This window comes from Rattus norvegicus, chromosome 13 (genome assembly GCF_036323735.1).
Source record: "Rattus norvegicus strain BN/NHsdMcwi chromosome 13, GRCr8, whole genome shotgun sequence".
In the NCBI taxonomy this organism is placed as follows: domain Eukaryota; kingdom Metazoa; phylum Chordata; class Mammalia; order Rodentia; family Muridae; genus Rattus; species Rattus norvegicus.
The window spans coordinates 35,159,788-35,182,288 of record NC_086031.1 but is presented as its reverse complement, the minus strand read 5'-3'; the positions used below and the strand labels follow the sequence as shown (position 1 = coordinate 35,182,288).

Here is a 22,501-nt window from a genome sequence, read left to right as displayed (position 1 = left end):
ATGTCCTTCCTGACTGCAGGATGGCTCTGTATGTGGACCAGGGGACACTGTGACAGCACATGCTGTCCCTGGCCAACCTGGCCATGACAAGCAAACAGTAGTACGTTACTCCAGTTAGGATCTGCCCCTGGAGATAACCCAGCTTCCCAAACCTCAGTTTCCTTTTCTTTATGCAAAGTTTCATGTACCAGTGACACACAAATGATCTCGATTTTTAAACATGTATTTATTGTATGTGTGATCACACTTGTGCATATAGAGGTCAGAGGTGAACTTGTGGGAGTTGGTTCTCTCGGGTTTGGCAGCAAGCCCCCCTCCCACTGAGCCATCTCACTTGCCCATCTCACAGTTTGCACAGAGTATTATCTGGCATGATGTTTGAGGGCTGCTCTCATAGAGTCCGACCATGAACATCCCCTAGTTCACTCCCATTGCCTCTACAGACGGCAAACTATAAATAACATGAGCCAGACTTACACAGACATGAAAAGGAGGAGGAGCCCCTGAACCTGGGGCTGCGTGTAATTTAATTCCCACCAAGCTCTCCCATTACGAGAACACTGCATAATTGCGCTTAACTGCTATTCTCCTCAGTCAGTGACCAAAGAAAGAGTCAGTCACTCAAGACAGGAAGTTGGATTCTTCTAAGAAAAGACTTCAAAACAATAATGTGAGGAAAGGCAGAGCCAAGGGGAGTGAGCGCTCACTCTGCACAGCAGTGGCAGGCTGGCTCTGTGAACGCCTCATGTGGCTTCATAGGCATCCCAGCTCTGGCACTCTGAAACCACTCGGGCAGAGGCAAAGGCAGGGCACACGCTGTGATTCCCAGTGTAATGCTAAGAAGCAGGGCTGGGGGTGCGGGTCAGCTGATGAGCCACTGTTACTGAGCTCTCCTGAGGTAGAGGAAGAGGATTAGAAGCTCAGTGTTATCCTTCATCCTCAGAGTCAAAGGCAATTGGAGGTACATGAACCTGTTTCAGTAAAAAACAAAACAACCCTCCTCTCCCAACTAAATAAATAATTTGTCCAAGATCCTAGGATATAGTATTGGGCCTAAGATAGCCTTAGCCTAAGGTGGCATTAGCCTAGGATAGCCTTAGCCTAAGGTAGCATTAGCCCAGGATAGCCTTCACCTAAGGTGGCATTAACCTACCTCAGGATTCGAATAGCATTAGCCTATGACAGCATTAGGCTCTGGAAGTCTTGGCTTTTGGACTCACTTGCATGTGCTGGTCACTCTAGCACCCATGGGCCGCCCCTCTAGCTGGCCCTCTCACATGACTCATGGTACCATCTGTAGCTGAGATATGGGTAGCTTGAGCAACGAAGGCCTAACACCAGCTACTTCAAGCCAGCTGTACTGAGCTCCTGCTAAGTCTCTCTTCAGAACAACGGGCCTCTTACCCCATTTCTGCCACTGACTGCATCTGTGATGGGCGGCTTCCATCAGCAGGCCTCGGACCACGATTTTATGGGATACACCCAGTGTCTCGCTCCTTGTTAGCATGACTGTGTCAATTGCAAGTCTGAGATGAACAGTGCTATGTTTGACACATGGCTATGTTCCCTTTTGAAGGCACACGGGCCAGCCACATGGCTCAGTGGGTAAGACTGCTTCCTGCTGAACCTCAGGATTAACCCCTGAGACCCACATGGCAGCAGCAGTACACTACGGCACGCAGACGCATGTGCACATGTGTACACACAAGAAAGAAATCAAAACTTCAAGTACTTCAGATGGTTATTATGTAGTTAACTTATTTTCTTTTGGTACACACGTTTGGGGGCACACATGAGGTGTGGAGTCGAGGGATGCTGTAGGTGTCTTCCTCAGTTGATTTCTACCTTGTTTTGTTTTCTTTAAAAGAAAACTTATGTTTTATTTACTTATTTGCTTATTTAGTATGTGTGTATGTGCCTACATATATCCACATGCAGGTACATGCCACAGCCTGAGTGTGGAGGTCAGAGGACTACTTGTGGGAGGTTTTATGAGGCAGAGTCTCTCACTGTTACCAAACTTCATAGATTTGGCTAGTATGGCTGCCAGCATCCTCCAGGGATCCTGGATGCTGTTTCCTAGAACTAGGTCACAAGGTCAAGTGGGTTCCAGGGCTCAAACCCAGGCCCCTGTGCTTATGTGGCTAGCCCCATGGAGTCATCTCCCAGCCGCACATCTTGCTTGAGCACAGGCCTGCATTGGCTACTACCAGTGTACTGCCTTTCATCCTTCTTTCTGCTTATAGATAAGACCCGCAGAGCTTAGATTTTTATTACACCATTTCTCCTCCATGTACGTCTGGGAGAGGACGTACGCATACTCCATGGTACCCAGGCAGAGGTCAGAGGGCAGCCTGTGGGAGTCAGCCTCTCCTTCTATCATGTGGATTCGGCAGTGAGAATCAAATTCAGGTTATTAGTTTAGAAATCGTCTTGATCCACAGACCCATCTCACTGGTCCTGGGTTTAAACAACTTGTTCATAGCTACCAAAGTATTAAGTGACAGCGATGGAATGACATCGACTTTTCAAATACATTCTCCCTCACTCTCGTCAGTTCTCCTTGTGGGTTCTGACACTTTGCCTTGGCAATCGAAAAAGAACATATGAGTGACATTAAAAAGTTAAGGTGACCCTAACACAAAGAACCCCTGTGTGCCTGGTGGCCTTACAATTGCTTTCACCTGTCATAGTGATTCCTGAGCCCACACCTGAAACGGCAGGGCAGAGAGAACACTACTTACCACCAAAGTGTCAAACCTCTGATGGATGCCCTCACAATTGCCAGGGACAACTTCTTTATTGAAATCCATAGAAGTAAAGTACCGCTACCAACATGGTGCTCTGCACTCCAAGGCCCAGTGGGCCACACTGTCTCCTGCTCAGGGGGAAGCTGCCTCCACTGACCTTAAGTCACTCATTCCCACAGCCTAGCACAACCGGTCTAATTTCCAACACTCTGACAAAAGGCACTTAGCTCACTCTTCTGGATTCTGGTCCACCATGCAGGAAGTCACAGCAGGCATGAGACAGCTGACCATATCCCTTTCCATGTGCGAGCAGAGAAAAATGAGTGACGCACCTCTCTTGCTTCTGCTTAGCTCATTTTCTCCTCTCTTACTCAGCCACAGACCTTTCCAGAGAACAGTGCTGCCCACAGTGGGCTGCATCTTCCCACATCAGTTAAGACAATCCCCTGTAGGCCAACCTGTTCCTGACAATCCCTCATTGAGACTGTCTTCCTAGGTGACTCTAGATTGCATCAGACAATCAAAGCTGACCATTGCGGCATCTTTAATGGACCTTCTTCAGTCTAGGAGCTGTAGATAAATCTGCTTCCTACCCACCGGGGCTCCACGGGGGCTTACGCCAAGTGCTACACCCCAGCCCCAAAGCAGACAACTGAAACTTACAACCACTTTCCTTCCTTTCGAATATTTCACATTAATAAAACAGCAAACCAAGCAAAGCCCCTGGATTCTAAGTGACAAGAGACACTGAGACAACAGGCAGCATTCGTTTGTGTAAGTTTCTCCAGACATAGCCCCAACCTTGTCCCGTCTGTCTTTCCTGTGAGTCTGTACCAAACTGGTAGCTAAACTAGGTATGAAGGTGCACTGTAGTCCTGGCACTTGGGAGGTTGAGGCAGGAGGACTACCACAATTTCAAGGTATTCGAGGGTTATGCAGTGAAACTTCGTCTCAAAAACGCAACTCTAAAGGTTTTTCTCTCACTTCCCACTTCGGACGTACAAAGGAGAAACAGGAGGGTACAGGCTGTTGTGCTTGAGTTCCTCACGTCTGCTACCATCAAGTGACCTGCTCCATTCAGTGTCATCACTGTGGGACAACACAAATTCAAGTCCAGAATTAAGGTTCTAAAGAGATTCCTCAGGGAACTCACAAAGCCATATGAGCCAGGCAAATTCAGCTTCTAATCTTACGGCAATCCTGTTGACTGCGTTAAGCACACAGTTGATATTTAAGCTGGGTGACTTGTTATTTAACAAGCGCTAATTTAAACACCAAAATAAGTAGTCAGCTGTAGTAAGGACCCTGTGGATAAAGGCACTTGCCACGGAAGCATAAGGACCCCAATTTACATCCCTAGGAGCTACGTTAAAAAAAACCCAGATGTATAATTTGAGCATCTTTAATCTTAGCACTGCTACAGGGAGACCGGCAGTGCAGACATGAGAATCACCAGAAACTCTCGGGCCTGCTGTACACAGCCAAGAAATAACCGAAATACGCCGTCTTAAACAAAGTGAAGGGTGAGGCCTAGCAACCAGGCCTGTCCTCTCATCTGTGGCTGAGTCCTTGAAAATGCAATTGAGTAGACCCTTAGACGCGCTATGACACAATGAGGTCATAAACGAGAGGCAGAGTGCGAGGTACGCTGCTTCTAGAAGACAGAGATTGTGCACCAGGCATAGACGCCTTCCTTATTCTCTTCAGCTCGAGGCCAGCAGCTGCAGTCTCCTGGCTCTAGCCGGAAGCATCTTAACAAAGCTGCCCACCCCACTGAGGAAATGGCTCGTGTGTACTGACTCCAGTGACCAGAATACACCACGCATGGTGGCCTTCCTGAATAAGCTCAAAGCCACTCTGTCTTCCCAGAGCCATCGTGGGGAGGGGGCGGGGCAGTGAATTGCCTTTGCCATCTACAGTTCTTCATTCTTTCGAGCTGTGCCGTTGCTCTGCCACCAACGGGACAGCACTTTGCATTCTGATTGTTCTCCCTTAAAACTGGAACTAAGGACTTGGGGCACAGCAGCAGCTCCTGTGTCTTGTGCTGAGTGTGTAAACCAGGCATACATTCTTGGCTGCCAGCCTCTGGGGGATGGGTGACTTCTATAGTGGATGTTTGAAGGCTATGCAGTGAGGGGCAGAGGCGCAGGGGCAAGGACTTACCGAGAGGTCAACGACTGTCTGGATGGCTTTGTCTTTTCTCTTTATGAAGTCATCATCCTGCAAGACAGAACCCAGGAAACTCAACCAACTCTGCTGAGGACAGAAATCAGCTGCACATACAAGTCTCCCTTGTCAAACAGTTGTTCCTCGCTGCTGTGCATAAAGAGGTCCAGTGAGCTTTGTAAAAATTTGTGGATAGGTAAGTATATGTTCCTATATGTGCAGGTCCATATGCGTGTTCGTGCATGTGGAGGCAAGAAAACAACCAAATTTGTTCTTTCTTGGGTGCCATCAGCTGGAGACAGTCTCTCACTGTCCTGAAGCTAACCAAGTAAGCAAAACTGGCTAGCCTGGGAACCCTAGGGACCTGCCTGTCCCTACCTCCCCGGTGTTGGGATTACAGCCTAGCTTTTAACATGTCTACTTGGGAATCAAACCCCGTACCCCTGGTTTGCAGGCAGGTGCTTACCAACCGAGCTGTCTCCCAGGTCTCAATTTTCTCATGAATCTCCCCTGGGAAAAAGCTAGAGCCTCTGCAAATAATGCTGACAGGACCTTACCGTTAGTAAGAGAAAGCAAGGCCACGGAGAGAGTAGTGATTGAGACAAACACCCTCCTCATGCCAGTCCTCAAAAGCACTAAACGTAATCTCAACTGTAAGCCTCAGCTCTGCCATCTGCAAACCAGGAGCACCGCCGCCTACATGAAGGAGCACTGGCCAGGGTGAAGACGCAAGGCAGCAACGTGCTAGAGTGTCTGAGCGCCTGGTGCTCTCCCTTGCGCAGTTACTACTGACTGTGCCCACAGGAAACCTGCTGCCGGGCCGTCTCCTAAGACGTCTTTACAAAAATAGAACCGTGGGCCGAAGAGACGGCTCAGTCAGTAAAGAACTTCTCCTACAAGCATAAAGACCTGGATTGGATACACCCCAGAACCCACGTATAAAAGCCAGGCGAGGTGACACACGCTTGGAATCCCAGGGCCGGGGGGCAGAGACAGGAGGATCAGCCAGTCTAGATGAATCTATGAGCTCTAGGTTCAGAGGGAGTTACACCTCAAAAAACAAGAGCGAAAAGCAAAAAGGGAAAAAAAAGGTGAATTACTGAGGGAGGTACCTGATATCAACATATGGTCTATACACACACACTCACACACGCACACACGCACACACGCACACACGCACCTGACCATGTAGGTGATACGCACAAGCTTTTGCAATTTAGAAAAACTGTAGAGATGTATCCTTAGCAGCCACTTAACTAGCGATTCTAATGAACCACAAGGCTGCTCAGAAGTGCCCAGGGAGGCTGGGGTGCAGGGGGGCCCATGCTCACCGCACCCAGGACTCTCCCCCACATATTTACACCACCAGAGAACACGAAGGAAGAGCACACACGAGTTTTGCCAGAGACGACGTTTCTGTCATCAGGGGACATCGCAGAGGAGAACGCAGAGAGAATGTGAGGGCTGGAGGGCGAGGGGAGGGCTGTGAGTGCATGACGTGGCTCTGCGCTGGAGCTCACTGTGTCAACTGTGGCTGCACACGCAAGATCAGTCAACGCTCCAGCTCTAACTGAACCAGTCGGGTAACAGTACAGAAGGGGGCATGGGTATGGGAAGGAAATGTGTTACAGACTGCCCAGGGTGGGCAGGGAGGAGTTGGAAGTAGATGTGACCGAGATGCACCTCAGACATGGATAAAATTTAAGGCTGGACAGATGGCTCAGTGGCTGAGCTCTTGCTGCTCTTGGATAGGACACGAGTTTCCTCGCTAGCATGCACGTCAGGGGGCTCGCCACCTCCCATCTCAGGCTCCAGGAGCCTCCTTAGGCACTTGCACCCATGTAAACGCACAAACACACACACATTAAGTCTATCGCATTCAGACAATACGTAATGAATAACCAGACAGGAGCGGAGCGGAGCACTGACCTCCGGGAGGCTGTAGGTCTTCTGGAACTGGGAGATGGAGTAGGAGCGGATGTAGTCGCCCATCTCTTCCTTTGTCTCTATAGCTCGCTTCACCAGCCACTGAGGGAGAAAGGGAGGTGTGAGAGGGCAGGAATGGACTCCTACTGCAGCGAAGCTGCACGGCCCGGGAAGTCACGTCGGCCTGCCTGACCTGCCCAGGTGGGAAGAGACCATGACAAGACCCAGCGACCTCGGGTGACCAGTCGTAAGTAACTGTGCAGCATTTGAAAGTCTCTGTCAAGAAGGGGAAGTTCCTTGACGTTCTCTTTGTTGTTGTTGAGACAGGGTCCCATGTAGCCCAGGCTACCCTCACACTCATTATGTAGTTGAGGGTGACCTTAAGTGCTGGATGACGGTCTGTATGCTTGGCCCAGGGAGTGGCACTATTAGAAGGTTTGGTTCTGTTGGAGTAGGTGTGTCACTATGGGCATGGGCTTTAATACCCTCATCCTGGTTTCCTGGAAGTCAGTCTTCCACTAGCAGCCTTCAGATGAAGATGTTGAACTCTCAGCTCCTCCTACACCATGCCTGACTGGATGCTGCCATTTTCTTGCCTTGATGATAATGGACTGAACCTCTGAACCCATAAGCCAGCCCCAATTAAATGTCGGCCTTCTAAGAGTTGCCTTGGTCATGGTGTCTGTTCACAGCAGTAAAACCCTAATAAGACACCATCCCTGGCTCATGCCTTGTTAGGGATGGAACCCTGGGCTTACCTCGTGCTAAATAAGAACTCTCCTAACCGCACCAGCTCTCAGTTCCCTGACATTCTCTCTCCCTCGTCCCTCCTCTTTTTTACCTATTTGTATTTTTTGTGTTTGGGCATTTTGCCTGCAAGCATGTCTGTGCACCATGTGCATGCACTGTCTAGGGAAGCCACAAGCCCCTGCATCTGGAGCTGGTGGCCGCTGGCTGCCGTTCAGGTGCTGGGAATGGAAATTGGATTCTCTGGAGGAGCAGCCAGTGCTCAACCACTGAGACACTTCTCCAGTCCCTCGATACTTTTTTGTCTTTAAAGATTTACTATATTTCTCCTCATCTGAGGATGTGTGCATGGGGAAGGTGTGCACATAAGTGGAGGAGCCTGCAGAAGCCAGTAGAGGCCACTAGATACTCTGGAGCTGGACTCACCCATGCTTGTGGACTACCTGCTGTGGGTGCTGGAAACTGGACTCTGGTCCTCTGAAAGAACAGTGAATGCTCCTACGAGCTGAGCCATCTCCAGCCCCAGTTCCTAGATAGCAAAGAACTACAACAGGAGCAGAGCAACTCACGCCAGTGCTCTCAGTAAAACATGGAAGCTCGAGGCGCTTGAACTCACAGAGATCTGCCCGCCTCCCAAGTGCTGAGATTAACACCGGACACCACCACAGCCCAGCTCCGGTGCCTAACATTAATGTCAATGGGGTTTCTGTTTGTTTTGGTTTTTTTTTTTTCTGGTTTGTTTGTTGCAAGAACAGAAAGAGGGAGAAAATACCACAGAGAACATTTGATACAATCCCTCTTCTGCAAGATGAAAGAAATCCTCAGGTGGTAGAAGAACGTGTACCAGGACAGAGCCCGAGTCACTGGGATCACTGGATAGGACATATTTTGAATCCTTATGACATTTAAGGTAGAACTTTATAGAACCTTACACTGCTCAATAATCTGTAGCTATAAGATAAAGCTGGGAATTACAACTGGGAGGTTTCTATATCAGGTGACTGAACACATGGGGTTTTTTATCTGGAAGCAGCTAGCCTCACTCTTCCTAGTTTCCAATCTAAAAACCCCATGCACTTAAAATGCATGTGCTGTTGTTCAGCTTTTCCCTCCAAGATTGAAACAGGGAAGCTTTTTAAACAGGAACTTAAACAAGATCAAAAGAACATCAGGAAGTCCCTGAAATTGACCAGATTCACTAAGCCCCTCCCTGGCAGAGTAAGTAAGAAAAGCCGAGAATCCCCCTTAGACAGAAAGAAGCCAACCTGCAAAGAAGACTCTCGGACAACCAAAGAGAAGACTCTGCGACCAGACCAGCAGCCTAGAAGGAGCAGAAACCAGGGAAGCTGCCCGCAAGTACTTTCGATCTGGAAAGGACACTGCGGGCTTTTGAGTTGTCAGCAGGCTGTGCAGTGTCCCGGCTGTCTTTGGGTCATTTTTGCTCCTGTAAGGAAGCCCTCACCTGAACGGATTCCTGTAAGGAACTCTAGTAAAACCCACTGGGTCACTAGGTTGGACTTCAGTGATATGTATACTTTGGTCTGTTGTAGGCTCCCTGTGTAAGGTGAGCAGGCATATGTGTTACCTCTTCAGAGAAAACGTTGTCACACAACACACCAACAAACACAGATATGTACATCATGCAAACACATGCACTCGTACGCACTCGTGCACACACATCCATGCACACACGCATGCACGCACGCACACACACATGCACTGTGGATAATGCATGCACTGAGCTGTTCTTCGTTAATTCTTTGTGTTATTCATGAGCCCATCAGAAGGAAGAACCATTTGGTAGTCGACAGTCCCTACTCAGAGAAACTCCCACATCCTCAAAGCAGTATGGGGACAGTGGAGGTTTACCAAGTGCACAGCAGGTCCAGCTGCCTAGGCACCTAGGTGTGTGAACCCACAGCAAGGCCCTCGACAAGGTAGGAATAGGGAAACTCTATAGTTTATTTTTATCAATTAATTGTGTGTCATGGCTTGCATGTGGAGGTCGGAAAACAACTCTGTGGAATTCCTTCTCTTCCTCCACCTTTACGTGGGTTCTGGGAATCAAACTTAGGTCATTGGGGCCTCACGGATGCTTTACCTACAGAATCATCTCAAGGGCTCAGATTCTGTTGAGAAGGCAGCCAGCACAAGTAAAAGACATGGTTAGGAAGCAGTTGCCCCAGATAGGTTGGCTTCATGAAAATACCATGCTGTGTAACACATACGCCTTAGCGTACGTTCCTGTGTGGTGCATATCCTAGGAAGAATACTCCTGTTATTAGCATCTTCTATTATTTCCACTCTACCACCAGCCCATGCCCGGAGACCTGGGACACTGAAACATAAACAGGGCAGGAGGAGACAGCACCAGACAGTGCAGGAGCCTCCTCAGTCCCACCAGGAACCCTGACTCTGGATCACATGGGGTTTGCCCTGGCTCCTTCTGTTGCTGTGACAGAAAACCCCAACAGAAAAGTGACTTAGAGCCAAAGCAAAGGCTAGTTTACCTCACCGTCACAGGCTACAGTCCATCACTGTGAGGAAGGCAAGCCAGGAACTTCAAACACCTCTTCATGTCTCAGACAAGAACAGAGAGAAAGGCGTGCACGCATGCCTCACGCTCAGCTAGCTTTCTCTACTCTTAGAGCCCGGGGACCCAAACTAGGACCAGTGTTGCTCACTCTCAGGCTGTGTCTCCCCATCAGGACAATCCCTCCCGGATACACACAAGCCAAGCTGTTCTACACCGTCCAGCGCTACGCCCTTCTACAGGGTTCTACAGTGTGTCAAACGGAAGATGAGACCCAACCATGTAGCCAGGTGTGGAGGCCCACACCCTTAACCCCAGCATCTGGGAGGTAAAGGCAGACAGATCTCTCGAGTTTTAGGCTAGCTTGGTCTACAAAGTGAGTTCCACAACAACCAAGGCTTCAGAGAAACCCTGTCTCAAACAATTAAAAAAAAAAAAAACCAATAACAAGAACAAAAATCCCAGAACTGAAACAAACAAAAAGAAGCCACCATGCAGCGCTCATCTCTGTTCACCTTCCTGTGATCACAGTCACACACCCCCACCCGCCCGATCCTGACCTCTCATGCCTGTGCCCATCCATCTGCTTCGACGGATCACACCTAGTGTGATGTGGTAGAGAAGGGAAAGAAGGCTGCATCCCCAGGCTACAGAACCTGTTGTAGAGTTCCCACTGTCATTTCCGCCATGACTCTCTGGCCCCTGAGAAGAGTATCTGCCTTCATAGACCCAGATGCAGCATGGACATGAGAAAAGGCAAGTCTTAGCCAGCTAGTCTAGTCTACTTGGCAAGTAGTCACGTAAGGGTCAATGTCCTCTGGCTTTCACATGCATGCACACATGTGCATGCACTCACACGCATGCCTACACACACAGCCACCCCCACACACTTGTATGCCCCCACATGTGTACCTCCACACTCATGTACCCACAAACACATGTGCACTGACAACACACACATACGCACACAGTAACACACATATGAAAAGGGAAACCAAAAGTCTTTGATGGGCTATGTGAAGGCCAGAGGGAAACTGTGGTGCACAGAGCACAGCTGCCTTTTGGGAACGATGGCAGGAATCCCATCAGCTGTGCTGCACCAAACCCATCCCGCCCTTCACCCAGGGTCCAGGCTGGGGCTGTGGGAGCCGGCTGTGTTCCAGGAACTCCCAGGTAAGAGGCAGGAGTCCATGCAGAAGCCCTCACCTGCACGACAGGGAAGATGTGGATAAAATCCATGCCCTGGATCTGGTGGGGCTCCAGCTGGTGGGGGCACTTCATCCTTGGGAGGACCGAGACGATCTTTTCCGACAGAGCTCTGTCCGGGAGAGAACAGTAAGCAGAGTCAGGACACACTGAGGGGCTCTAAAGACATCTCCACAGTCTAGGCAGGACTCTGAAGAAGCCCCGGCCTGGCCAGGGTGACAGGGACAGACCTGACCAAGGTCATCCCAGTAGACCGGCATGAGACGCACAGCTCAGCTGCCTGCACGTAAGGTCACAGAAGCATTCTTCTCATCGTGTAGCACACCCATTCCTTTCCTTTCGGTTTTTGCTTTAGTTTTGTTTTTAAGGCAAGGTCTCGTGCAGCCCAGGCTGGCCTCAAACTTGCCTTGTAAACAGGGATGATCCTCCTGCATCCACCTTGGTACTGACTGGTGTTACAGGTGCATGCCATTACGCCACGATCACGTGGTGCTGGGCATCATCTACCCAGAATCCACACTAGTCCCATGGAGACAAATTCTAGGTCCTGGCTCAGTGAGTCTTTATGACCACCGCACTGTTCTTAGTGCCATCATCAGCAGGAAGAGAGCTCCCTCTAGTGGGCCACAGAGCTATGCTTGCAATAGTACCATTTGGGAGCTTAAAATGCAGCCGTGAGACCTCAACAATACACAGTCAACCTTCTTGCCTTTCCAGAAGGTTCTCCCTGGCCACTCCTCACAGTCCACTTAATCATGCAATTTATAAACGCCTGAAGGGGAGGATATAGCAAGTCATTTGGGGTTTTATGAGCCTCTTAAAACTGCCTCCCAGAAAAGATAGCCAAGTCCGGGCAGTTCCAGCAACAAGCAGGAGAAGCTGCCAGCACTAACCGTAATGGTAGCAGCAATGGGGAAGGAAGCACAGGACGGGAGGGCAGGGGAAGACAGGAAGATGTAGGCAGGAAGATGTCTCACAGACATTCCCAGCCACCCTCTGCTCGGCTCAGGAACTCAGACTTCCCTCAAAGTCGGGAGAACTTTTTCTGAAAAGTCAGAACTTCTTAAAAAAGCTTTGTCAGCCCAACAGTCTGTGGTCATTTGAGCTGAGAGCCTGAGTTGAGGAACTGCCCAGATCAGGCTGCTGGCTTGTGTGTATGCTTGGGCCACTGTCTTGTTAATTGCTATAGGGGCACCCAGTCCATGGTGGGTAGCATCGTCTGGGCAGGTCACCCTGGGGTGTATAAGAAACTTAGTTAAGGGTGAATCTGAGAGTGAGTGAGTAGCCTTCTGCCATGGATCCTTCTCCCGTTCCTCCACGAGTTGCTGCCCTAACTTCTTCAAAGACAGACCGGGACCTGTGAGCCAAATAAACTCTTTTCGCCCCTATGCTGCTTTCGATCATGGTGTCTGCCACAGCAACATTACAAAATCAAATAAACAAGGGACACGTGTGGATCACCAAGCAAACTTCCTAGCTTGAGATTTTAGTGTAACCAGTGTTGTTACAGATTACGAATCTGACACTTTAAGGGTATTTTCTTTTTAGACAGGACCTTGCTATACAGCCAAGCATAGCCTCAAAACTATAATCCTCCTGCCTCGGCTTCCTGAAGGCTTAGATTGCAGGTGTGCACCACCACATCCAGCTGACTCTTTTAAAGTTTTAAGTGTTAGATCTACGATTTCCTCCTCCATAAGGGTTGGTTTGTCCTAGATCTAAATCCCAGCCCTACCACTTCTGAAACTTCTGGCAAATCACCGGCTCTTTGGCCAGACAGATCTAAAACACAATGAGCAACAATGGGGACAGCAAGATGGCTCAGAAGGTAAAGGCAGTTGCGGCCAAACCTGACAACCTAAGTTTAACCGGGATCCACATGGTAAAAGAGAAGCAACTTTTACATGTGTCCAACTCTGCATGCAGGCTACGGCACACATGCATACACGCTCGCACACATACGGTGAGAGGGGAAAAGAGGAGAAGAATGCTTGTCTCAGGCATTCAAAGACAGGACAAATGATAAAACGCACGCACAGCTAGGAAGACACTCCCTTTGCCTGCAACCCTCTGCCGTCAGGACCCCCTGCACCATCTCACTCTCAAGTGTTCCCAGTGCTTATGCAACTTCCACATATATAGTTTGCTCCTTCAAGATTCATTTTTTAAATTTTTAATTTATGGGTATGTGTGGCCAGGAAAGGGTATTGGATCCCCTGGAGCTGGAGTTATGGGCCATGCTGGCTGGTTTTATGTCAACTTGACACAAACTGTAGCCATCTGGGAAGAGGGAACATCTATTGAGGAAACTCAGCCACTAGAATGACCTGTGGGAAAGCCTGAGATCCACTGTCTTAATTAGATATGGTGAGGGGAAAGCCTACTGTGGGTGGTGCTTCCCAGAGTTGGCAGTTCCAGGCTGTATGTGAAAGCAGTCTGAGCAAGCCCTGGAGAGCAAGCCAGTAAGCATCGCCCCTCTGGTTCCTGCCTCCAGGCCTGACTTCCTTCTAAGATGGACTATGTTGTGGGAATGTAAATAAAATCAACCCTTTCCTCCCCAAGCTGCTTTTGGTCCTGGCATTTTATCACAGCAGTAGAAAAATAACCACGACACAGACAGCTGTGAACTGCCCCAAGTGTGAGCTGCCCCAGTGTGAGCTGCCCCAGTGTGAGCTGCCCCAGTGTGAGCTGCCCCAGTGTGAGCTGCCCCAGTGTGAGCTGCCCCAGTGTGAGCTGCCCCGAGTGTGAGCTGCCCCGAGTGTGAGCTGCCCCAGTGTGAGCTGCCCCAGTGTGAGCTGCCCCAGTGTGAGCTGCCCCGAGTGTGAGCTGCCCCAGTGTGAGCTGCCCCAGTGTGAGCTGCCCCGAGTGTGAGCTGCCCCAGTGTGAGCTGCCCCAGTGTGAGCTGCCCAAGCTCGTTGGCTGAGGACTGAACTCTGATCCTCTGTAAGCGCAGTGTGTACTCTTAACCATGAAGCTGTCTTCAGCCCCACAGTTTACTTAGTTGGTGTCTGTCGTCTGTGCCACACTAACTATAAGCTTTATGAAAGCAGGGCACTTCTCTGTAACGTTCTCACAGTACCTGATGATGTCCGAGCAGTAACGCACACTTGATAAATATTTACTGCAAAGATTAATAAGGACTCTTTTCACCTGATACTTTCCATTTTGTCCTTAAAAAGTACCATTTATGCTGGCAAGATGGCTCAGTGGGCTGAGAAGCTTGCTAAGAGGCCTGACAACCTGAGTTCAAGCCCTGGGACCTAAATGATGGAGGGAGAAATTGACTCCCTCAAGTTGTCTTCTGATACACACACACCACACACACACACACCATTAAATACAGCTTTATACCATGAGAAATAAAAAGGAATGTGTAGGGCTGCAGAGATGGCTCAGTGGTTAAGAGCACTGGCTGCTCTTCCAGAGGTCCTGAGTTCAAATCCCAGCAACCACATGGTGGCTCACAACCATCTGTAATGGGATGTGATGCCCTCTTCTGGTGCGTCTGAAGACAGCTACAGTGTACTTATATATAATAAATAAATAAATCTTTAAAAAGGATATGCATATGAACATGTAAGCACCATCTCCACCAGAAAGCCCTCCTCCCGCTCGTTAGATTCATCCATGGCAGGCCCCAGGAACTTACATTTTCTGACCGATTGTAGAGTTTTCCTGAAAGAGCAAATCCACATCCACATCAAAGCTGCAAGTGGTGATACACCACGTCATTCCTCCTACTACCTGTAAGAAAGGAGAACGCTGTTTCTCAAGGGCCCCTTGAGGAGGGAGCAGCAGGAGGGAAACTCAATTCCTAAGCAGTTCATACAGACTCAATAAGCACACAGAATTATAAACAGCTGGTGTGTATGCATGTGTGTCTGTGTGTGTGTCTGTGTGTCTGTGTGTCTGTGTGTGTGTGTATCTCTGTGTGTCTGTGTGTGTGTATGTGTGTGTCTGTGTGTGTGTCTGTGTGTGTGTCTGTGTGTCTGTGTCTGTGTGTGTGTGTATCTCTGTGTGTGTCTGTGTGTGTGTATGTGTGTCTGTGTGTGTATAGGTATGTGTGTGTGTGTGTGTGTGTGTGTGTGTGTGTGTGTGTGTGTGTGTTTCCGCGCACGCATTTGTGCGTACCTGCACATGGAGGCAAGAGGTCAAATCTGGTACCCTCAGACTGTACACCCTGTTTGTTGAGAGACAGGGTCTCTCACTTGCTGATTTGAACTGGCTGGCTGGCCAGAGGTGCCCTTGGATTTTCCTGTCTTCATGTCCCCAGTGCTGAGATGACTAGTGCCCACAACACCCAGATTTCTATATGGATTCCCGGGAATGAGCCTAAGTCGTCATTCATATAGAACTTTACTGACAGCTCTCTCCTCGGCCCTCCCATATAATGTGTCTGCGTCTTCCCTGTGTCATCAGCTGGCACAGTGATAAATCCTTCTGCAGTGGTGGCAATGTCCATCCCTATGCTGTCTGTTATGGAAGCTACGGGTCCTGCCCGGTTACTGAACACTCAAAGTACCACCAGTGTGCTGGAGAAGCAGACTCTGGAATCATGAAGTGTTACAGCCTTTTAGCAGAACTGTTGGATCTGGCAGGAATCTGGAGCGATGGCACCCAGGCTTTGAAGCAGCCTTTTGTCAGTGACTGTTATCTGAGATCGGATGGGGTTGTTCCCTTGAAGGTTTCTCAGGAGCCTTTGCACGTCTTACTCCTGAGACGGGCCTGGCAAACCAGGAAGTCTCCCACAGCTGAGAGATGCCTAGGTGCTGGGTCTTTCAAGATAGCCCATGGGTCAGATAAGATACGTTGGTACGAGAAACTGATTTGCTAAAGGTGCCTTTTGTGTAATAATAAAAAGAGCTTCAGGGAGGCTGTCTCTGCTGTCCCACAGAGGTTGTCCCCCTTGCTGTTGAGAAGCCTGAATTCATCCTGCAGTGGCTCTCGTTTCTTTGATCAACTTGCCCTGCACAATCGACCAATACCTACAGAAACAGTCTTATCCCTCATTGATCTTCTTCCTAGGCAAGGGTCAGATATTATGTGCTTGGATTTCTTTTTATGTGAAAGGTGTGTGTGTGTATGTGTGTGTGTGTGTGTGTGTGTGTGTGTGTGTGTGTGTGTGCATGCGCATGGGCATGCATTCGCCTGTTCATGGGCATATGGAGGCCAGAGAGACACACCAATGTCCCCTATTGTTCTATGCCTTGGTTTTTGAGCGAGGGTCTCTTGCTGACCCTGGAGCACACCATGACCAGGGAGCCTGAGGCATCCCCCATCTCCTCAGTGCTGCGATTATCACTGCCCCTGGCTTTTTATATGGCGATTAAGCTGAGATCTTCATGCCTGTGCCACCCCACTGAGTCATCAGCTGAGAGGTGCATTTCTCTCTCTCTTCTTTTTTAAAGATTTATCTAATGTATATGAGTGTTCTCTCTGTACACCTACGTGCCAGAAGAGGACATCAGATCCCATTATAGATGGTTGTGAGCTACCATGTGGTTGCTGGGGACTGAAGTCAGGACCTCTGGAAGAGCAGACAGCTGAACCATCCTCTAGCCCCAGCCATTCCTTCACCCAGTTTTTGACATATGCCAGATCGGGAGAGATCATGTCTTTTACCAACCAGTCATGTGGGCAGCAAGGCTGACATTTTCTGGTCCCTATTTAATAGCTGAGTTGTACAATAAAATACCCATTTCCAGGTCGGTAGCACAGACCCCCCTAAGTAGAAAGTTCAATGGAAGAGGTCTGGACATGCTTTTTATAAAACATCCCTTGCTCCTTCTACCACATACAAGGAGGAAGGTGGTACCCTGGAGCCTGCAGCATTATTTCCAAAGCTTTCCTGGCCTTCCTTACCATTGATTTCAGATGCCTGAGGGGTGCAGTCTACTGGGCACCATATAATTTAGGCCCTGCCTGTTGGTTGGCTTGTCGCTCTTCTCGACAGTGGAGCTCTTTGAGTGAAGGGCTACTGCTTATCTCTGTGCCCTCAACACCTAATACTAGGTCCTGTGCATGATAACTGTTCACAGCTCTGCTAAATTAAAAGATGCTACCCCAGGGCTGGAGAGACGGCTCAGTGGTTAAAATTGCATGCTGCTCCTGCAGAGAACTTGAGTTTGGTCCCCACTCTAACTCCAGCTTAAAGGAGTTCCAATGCCCATTTGAACACACCAACACACATGTACACATACTTAAAAATAAAACTTTAAAACAAAAGTTTAAAAGACATGAAATATTCCATCCCGTGAAGCCCCACCCCACCCCCCCAAAAACAGGCAGCTGCCACCTACAGGGTACCTGCCATTGTTTCTACGCATGCATTTCAGGATGACTATGAACTCAGATTATCTCCTCCATATACTTCATAACTCCTTCCCAAAGGATATGTTCCTTAAGAGAGAAACAATTTCTCATATGTGCATGTATACGTGTGAGCGTTCATGTGTGCGTATGTGTGCGTACATCCACATGCATCCATGTAAAGGCCACAGGTCTGCAGTGGGTGTCATTCCTCAGGAGGCTTCCCTCCATCTCTCTAGTTGAGAAGGGTCTCACTGTGCTGGTGTCCTGGGACTCATCGGTTTGGCCAGGCTGGCCAGGGAGACCCAGGCATCTGCCTGGCTCCATTTCCCCAGTACTGGAATCACAAGCACGGCACATTCTGGGTTTTGCTTTCCCTTTCTTTCTTTCTTTTCTTTAAACATGGGTTCTGGGGATCCAAGTTAGGTCCCCATGTTCTCTCAGAAAGCACTCTACTGACTGACTGAGGAGTCTCCCCGGCCTGCACAAACACTCCTTTGCTTTTTTACGCTTCCTAAAATATTGTGCACAGTAAAGGAACCCGATTGCACCTACTGACTTATAATTCTCTTTGAACAGGAAATCCGAGTGCATCCCTAAGGAATCTGGATGGGGAGGAATAGAATCATGGGGAAAGAGGAAGTAAAAACACACTCACTCCAGCCTCCGCTACCTTGGTTAACGGTGCAGTCCTTCAGAGAAATGGCTTAGTAGATAGCGAGGCTTTTTCTTACCTTGTCGAAAGGAGACAAGCCTTTAATTCTTGCTCTGAAATAGCCAGCCGCAACCAAGAGCTCCAGGATTTCAGTCAGCTTGACATTCTGTTCTTCGTCTTCTCTCGTTTCCACCTGGAGCAAAAGGGATATGTGTAACTGGTAAAGGCCATCTCAACTGAACAGAAAAGAAGTATATCCTTCCGGTAGCATCACCAAGAGTCCGATGACCATATGAGCATGAGGACCAGAGAACCCATATAAATGCTGGGCAGGCATGGTGCCCACCTGTGAGTCCAGCACTTGGAAAGCAAGGACCACAGGCTAGCTATATGGATAGACAGACTAGACCAACTAGCAAATTCAGGATTCAACTGAGAGGCCTTGGCTCAATGACCAAGGTAGAGAATGACTGAGGAAGACACCTGATGTCAACCTCAGGCCTCGACTCACATACATATGTACCCACATGCATGTGAACACCCACACACACATGCCTAGGCATATATAGACACCAAACATGCAAACACACAAACACACAGATAAATAAAATAGGAACCCTTCAGCCATCATGTGTCTGTTATAAAGATAACAATCTCCCACCTCAATCCACCGTATACGGCATTCCTACAGGCTAGCATGTACAACCAACAGAACCAATGAAATAAGCATGACTCTGAATGGGGATGTTTGATTCCAAATTCACGTTATACACATCAACATGCTTACACAGAATGGAAAGGGGCCATGAGCTGATACGCAGAAAACAAACAAACAAACAAAACATCCTTTCTTGAAACCATAAAACCCCTCCGCACTGGTTAATACATCCAGTTACTAAACTCAGAATACTGGAGGCCAGAGAGATGGTTCAGTGGTGCAGGGAACACACTGTTCTTCTAGAAGACCCAGGTTCAGTTCCCCACACCAGGCAGCTCAACGCCACCTTAACTCAACCCCGCAGTATCTGACAACGCTCGTCTGGTCTTCTTGGGTATCCAGATTCACTCGCACATGCAGACACGCGGACATATATGAAGTACAGGTAAATAGATTCATAACCAGAACACTGATGAACACGGATCACCCTGAGCTCTTAAACGAGGCCAAATAAACAAACTCCCATGCGTCCTGCACTGTCACTCACAGAAGCTAGAAGCTGAAAGCTATGGTTTTCTCTCATATACACACAAAGGGGTTTAAAATCCGGACTGCATTAGTTAACTGGATTGCTGAGAGCCAGGTGACAGTAATTCTGTCCTTTTAAGACAAAGTCTCACGTGCCCAGGGTTGGCCTCCATTGCTGTGCGTGGACTATGACCTTACATTTCTGAATCTCTTGCCACCCGGGTGCCAAGATTAGAGGCACCCCACCCCTCACTGTTCATTGTGCTGGGGACAGACCCGCAGCTCAAGCACGTATGCAAGCACTCTCCCCTAAACCCTCGTTATTTGGATCTTGTAAATTTTATACCTGTGCTAGTTTCTAACCTTTATATCTTCTATTAAATGTATATCTGTGTGCACACTAATATAATACAGTTCTTGCCTTGCTTTTCCTTTTCTGAGATGGGGTCTCACTATGTATGCCCAACCCCCCTCCTCCTCCCCTCGGCTGGTCCAGAACTCACTATGTAGACCAAGCTAGAAAAGAGCAACAAATCAGACCCAGCCTCCTGGCAGCCTCTGAGGAGTCAAGCATACTCACGGAAGTGGTGTGTTTACTACTGTTAGAAAGACTTCCACTAGTTTGAAGGAGTTGGGGTAGAACTGGGAGCCTAGACAGGACTCCATAGCAGACGGCCAAGAAAAGCCTTAACCAGCGCTTGCCTCACCTACATGAGGATCTGAGTTCAATCTCCAGAACCCATGTAAACATGCCAGACATGGTGCTATGCCCTTGTAATCCCAGGGACAGAAAGATCCCTGGGACTCATTGACCATGCAACTTAGCCTATTTGAGAAGTGCCAGGCCAATAAGAATGCCTCAAAAGAGGTTTTCAGTGTTCGTGAGGGTGACATGGGAGGCTCTATTCTGACCTCCACACATTCACATAGGCACTTCGACAACACACACAGAGAGAGAGAGAGAGAGAGAGAGAGAGAGAGAGAGAGAGAGAGAGAGAGGGAGGGAGGGAGGGAGGGAGGGAGAGAGAGAGAGAGAGAGAGAGAGAGAGAGAGAGAGAGAGAGAGATTTGTACATGGCAAAGAAAACCTACACTATTACAGTCCAGACTCCATGAAACTTTACCTAAAGCAGGGCCACATCAGCCCTTCCTCTGCAATATTGTCTCCTGGGCACTGAACACTGTGACTCGGTAATGAGTAGGGTGAAGATGTAACAGAAGGGTGTGTGAGGGGCACAGGGAGGCAAGATCGGTGCAGTTGAATATGAACGACCACTAGGCACAGTGTCGAAGAAATGGGCACACCTCTGCCAAAGCCTGCCTCCTCCTCGCCCTAGAAGGGGAGCCAGGTGCCCTAGAGGTGTTCCCTACTTCTCTCTGGAAACTGGGACTCTTCACTAAGCTCAGAGCTTTGAGTAAGGCAACTAGAAGAACAACTGGAAATCCCCCAGCCAAGCTCTAAGGGTGGCCCACCGTTAGAAGGTGGTTGAGCTTTTCTTCCCAGCCAGCGTGGTGGAAGTCCTGTCTTGTCTGTAAGAGCGAATGAGTACAGGCTGAGAATTTGACTAATGCATTCCTGGAAAGGTTCTCCCTCCTTAAGCAATGTTCCTGTCCCGGCACGGGGCACCACAGGAGAGGGTGTCCTCAACTCTTGTCATCACCCCGATGTGCGCAGAGCTCCCAAACTTCCTTCATCCTCCCCGGCCCGTGGGACTGGGGGGAGGGGCAGGAGGCTACAAGCCGGGTAGGTGGCGTTCCACCCCGACAAAAGGGAATGAGAGGCTGGCCGCCTGGACCCCGCAGGAGAAGTGCGTCCCAAGGTCACCGACCTCTGCACACCAGGAGCCAGGACAGTCTCACCGCTCGTCTTGTGACTGCCGAGACTCCTGAGCGCAGCAGCCTTGGCCTGGGGGAGCCAGTCTCGCAATGTGAGGGGTCTCCAGACAGCCCGAGATAGGAATTCCCTAGGACATCATGATGTATGAGGCTGCATCTGGGCAGATCTCTGGATGTTCCCTCTCTCCCCAAAGGACCCAGGAACCCTTAAGTTTGCACCCAGCAACACGATGCACCCTGGCACGCCGGGGGACCAGCCGGCTGCCCCTCCAGGAGACCTAGAGCCCGCCTAGGGGCAGACACACCTGAGCAACCGCAGACACTGTGCCCCGCCACTCCAGCCTGGTCCCTGCCCACCGCCCCGGGATCGGCCCTCTCTCCCCAGCAACCCCAGGGTGTCAGGGACAGAGGTCCTCACCTCCGGGAGCCCCTGGCCCTCCGGCCCCTTGGGTAACCCCATGATCCGGATGCGCTGATGTGGAACCGAAGGGAGCCGGTCCTATAACCGGACTGTGATCCGGGTGGGGTGCAAAGCGGAAACTTCCTTCACAGGAGCTGACACTACCACAGCCGGTCGGAGAACCGTGGCCCCGCGGAGCATGCGCACTAGGGCAGAAGCAAGGAGCCACTGCGCCTGCGCTTGCGCCAGGGCAGCCAGCACTGCTGGGCGGGGCTGGATCCTGAGTAACCGATCCTCCCCTCAAGGGCGGTACTGAGCTGAAGATTCCTCCTAAACTACTTTTTATTTCTTTTTTAAATGTTTCTCTTTCTTCTGTTTTTCCTCTTTTACTTTTTCTTTACTTTCGTTTTCTTTTTTAAGTTTTTGTTTCTTAAAATGTTTTCTTATTGTTCTGTCTTTTTCTTGAGACTGTCTTAGCCAGCCTAGCTTAGTACTTGCTGTATATCTGAGGATGACTTTGTACTTCTGATCTTCCTGCTTCCCCATCCCATGTCCTAAGATTATAGGCATGTGCCACCGTGACCAGTTCCCTTTTCTTTCCCGTTTACAAAGTAGCATAAGTTCCCTTATGGCATTTTCATACATACTTAGTTTTACTTGAACCCCCACCTACTTTTCTCTACCATTTCCTTGCCCCGCCCCTTCCTTCTTATATCCTTCTACCTCTAGTATTTCTCCTTTCAACCCTTATATCACTAGTGATCTTTAACGAGTCCCATTCCTTTCCC

General features: G+C 49.3%; 1 protein-coding gene across 3 annotated transcripts in view; it reads right to left on the bottom strand.

Moving 5' to 3' along the window:
* The window catches only part of Ccdc93 (coiled-coil domain containing 93), a 73,524-nt gene extending 51,589 nt beyond the window's left edge, over positions 1–21,935 (bottom strand). The window contains exons 1-6 of one of the 3 annotated variants that reach the window (XM_039090684.2): positions 21,732–21,935; positions 18,372–18,485; positions 14,978–15,072; positions 11,329–11,440; positions 6,846–6,944; positions 4,914–4,970 (exon numbers count right to left, since the gene is read on the bottom strand). In XM_039090684.2, coding sequence (XP_038946612.1) covers positions 4,914–4,970; positions 6,846–6,944; positions 11,329–11,440; positions 14,978–15,072; positions 18,372–18,485; positions 21,732–21,773 — 519 coding nt within the window. In that variant the 5' untranslated portion in view covers positions 21,774–21,935. Of the gene's footprint in view, positions 1–4,913; positions 4,971–5,473; positions 5,732–6,845; positions 6,945–11,328; positions 11,441–14,977; positions 15,073–18,371; positions 18,486–21,731 lie in introns of those variants that run through there. The other 2 variants (NM_001024997.1, XM_063272275.1) reach the window with 2 other exon arrangements.
* Positions 21,936–22,501: the final 566 nt, after the last annotated feature.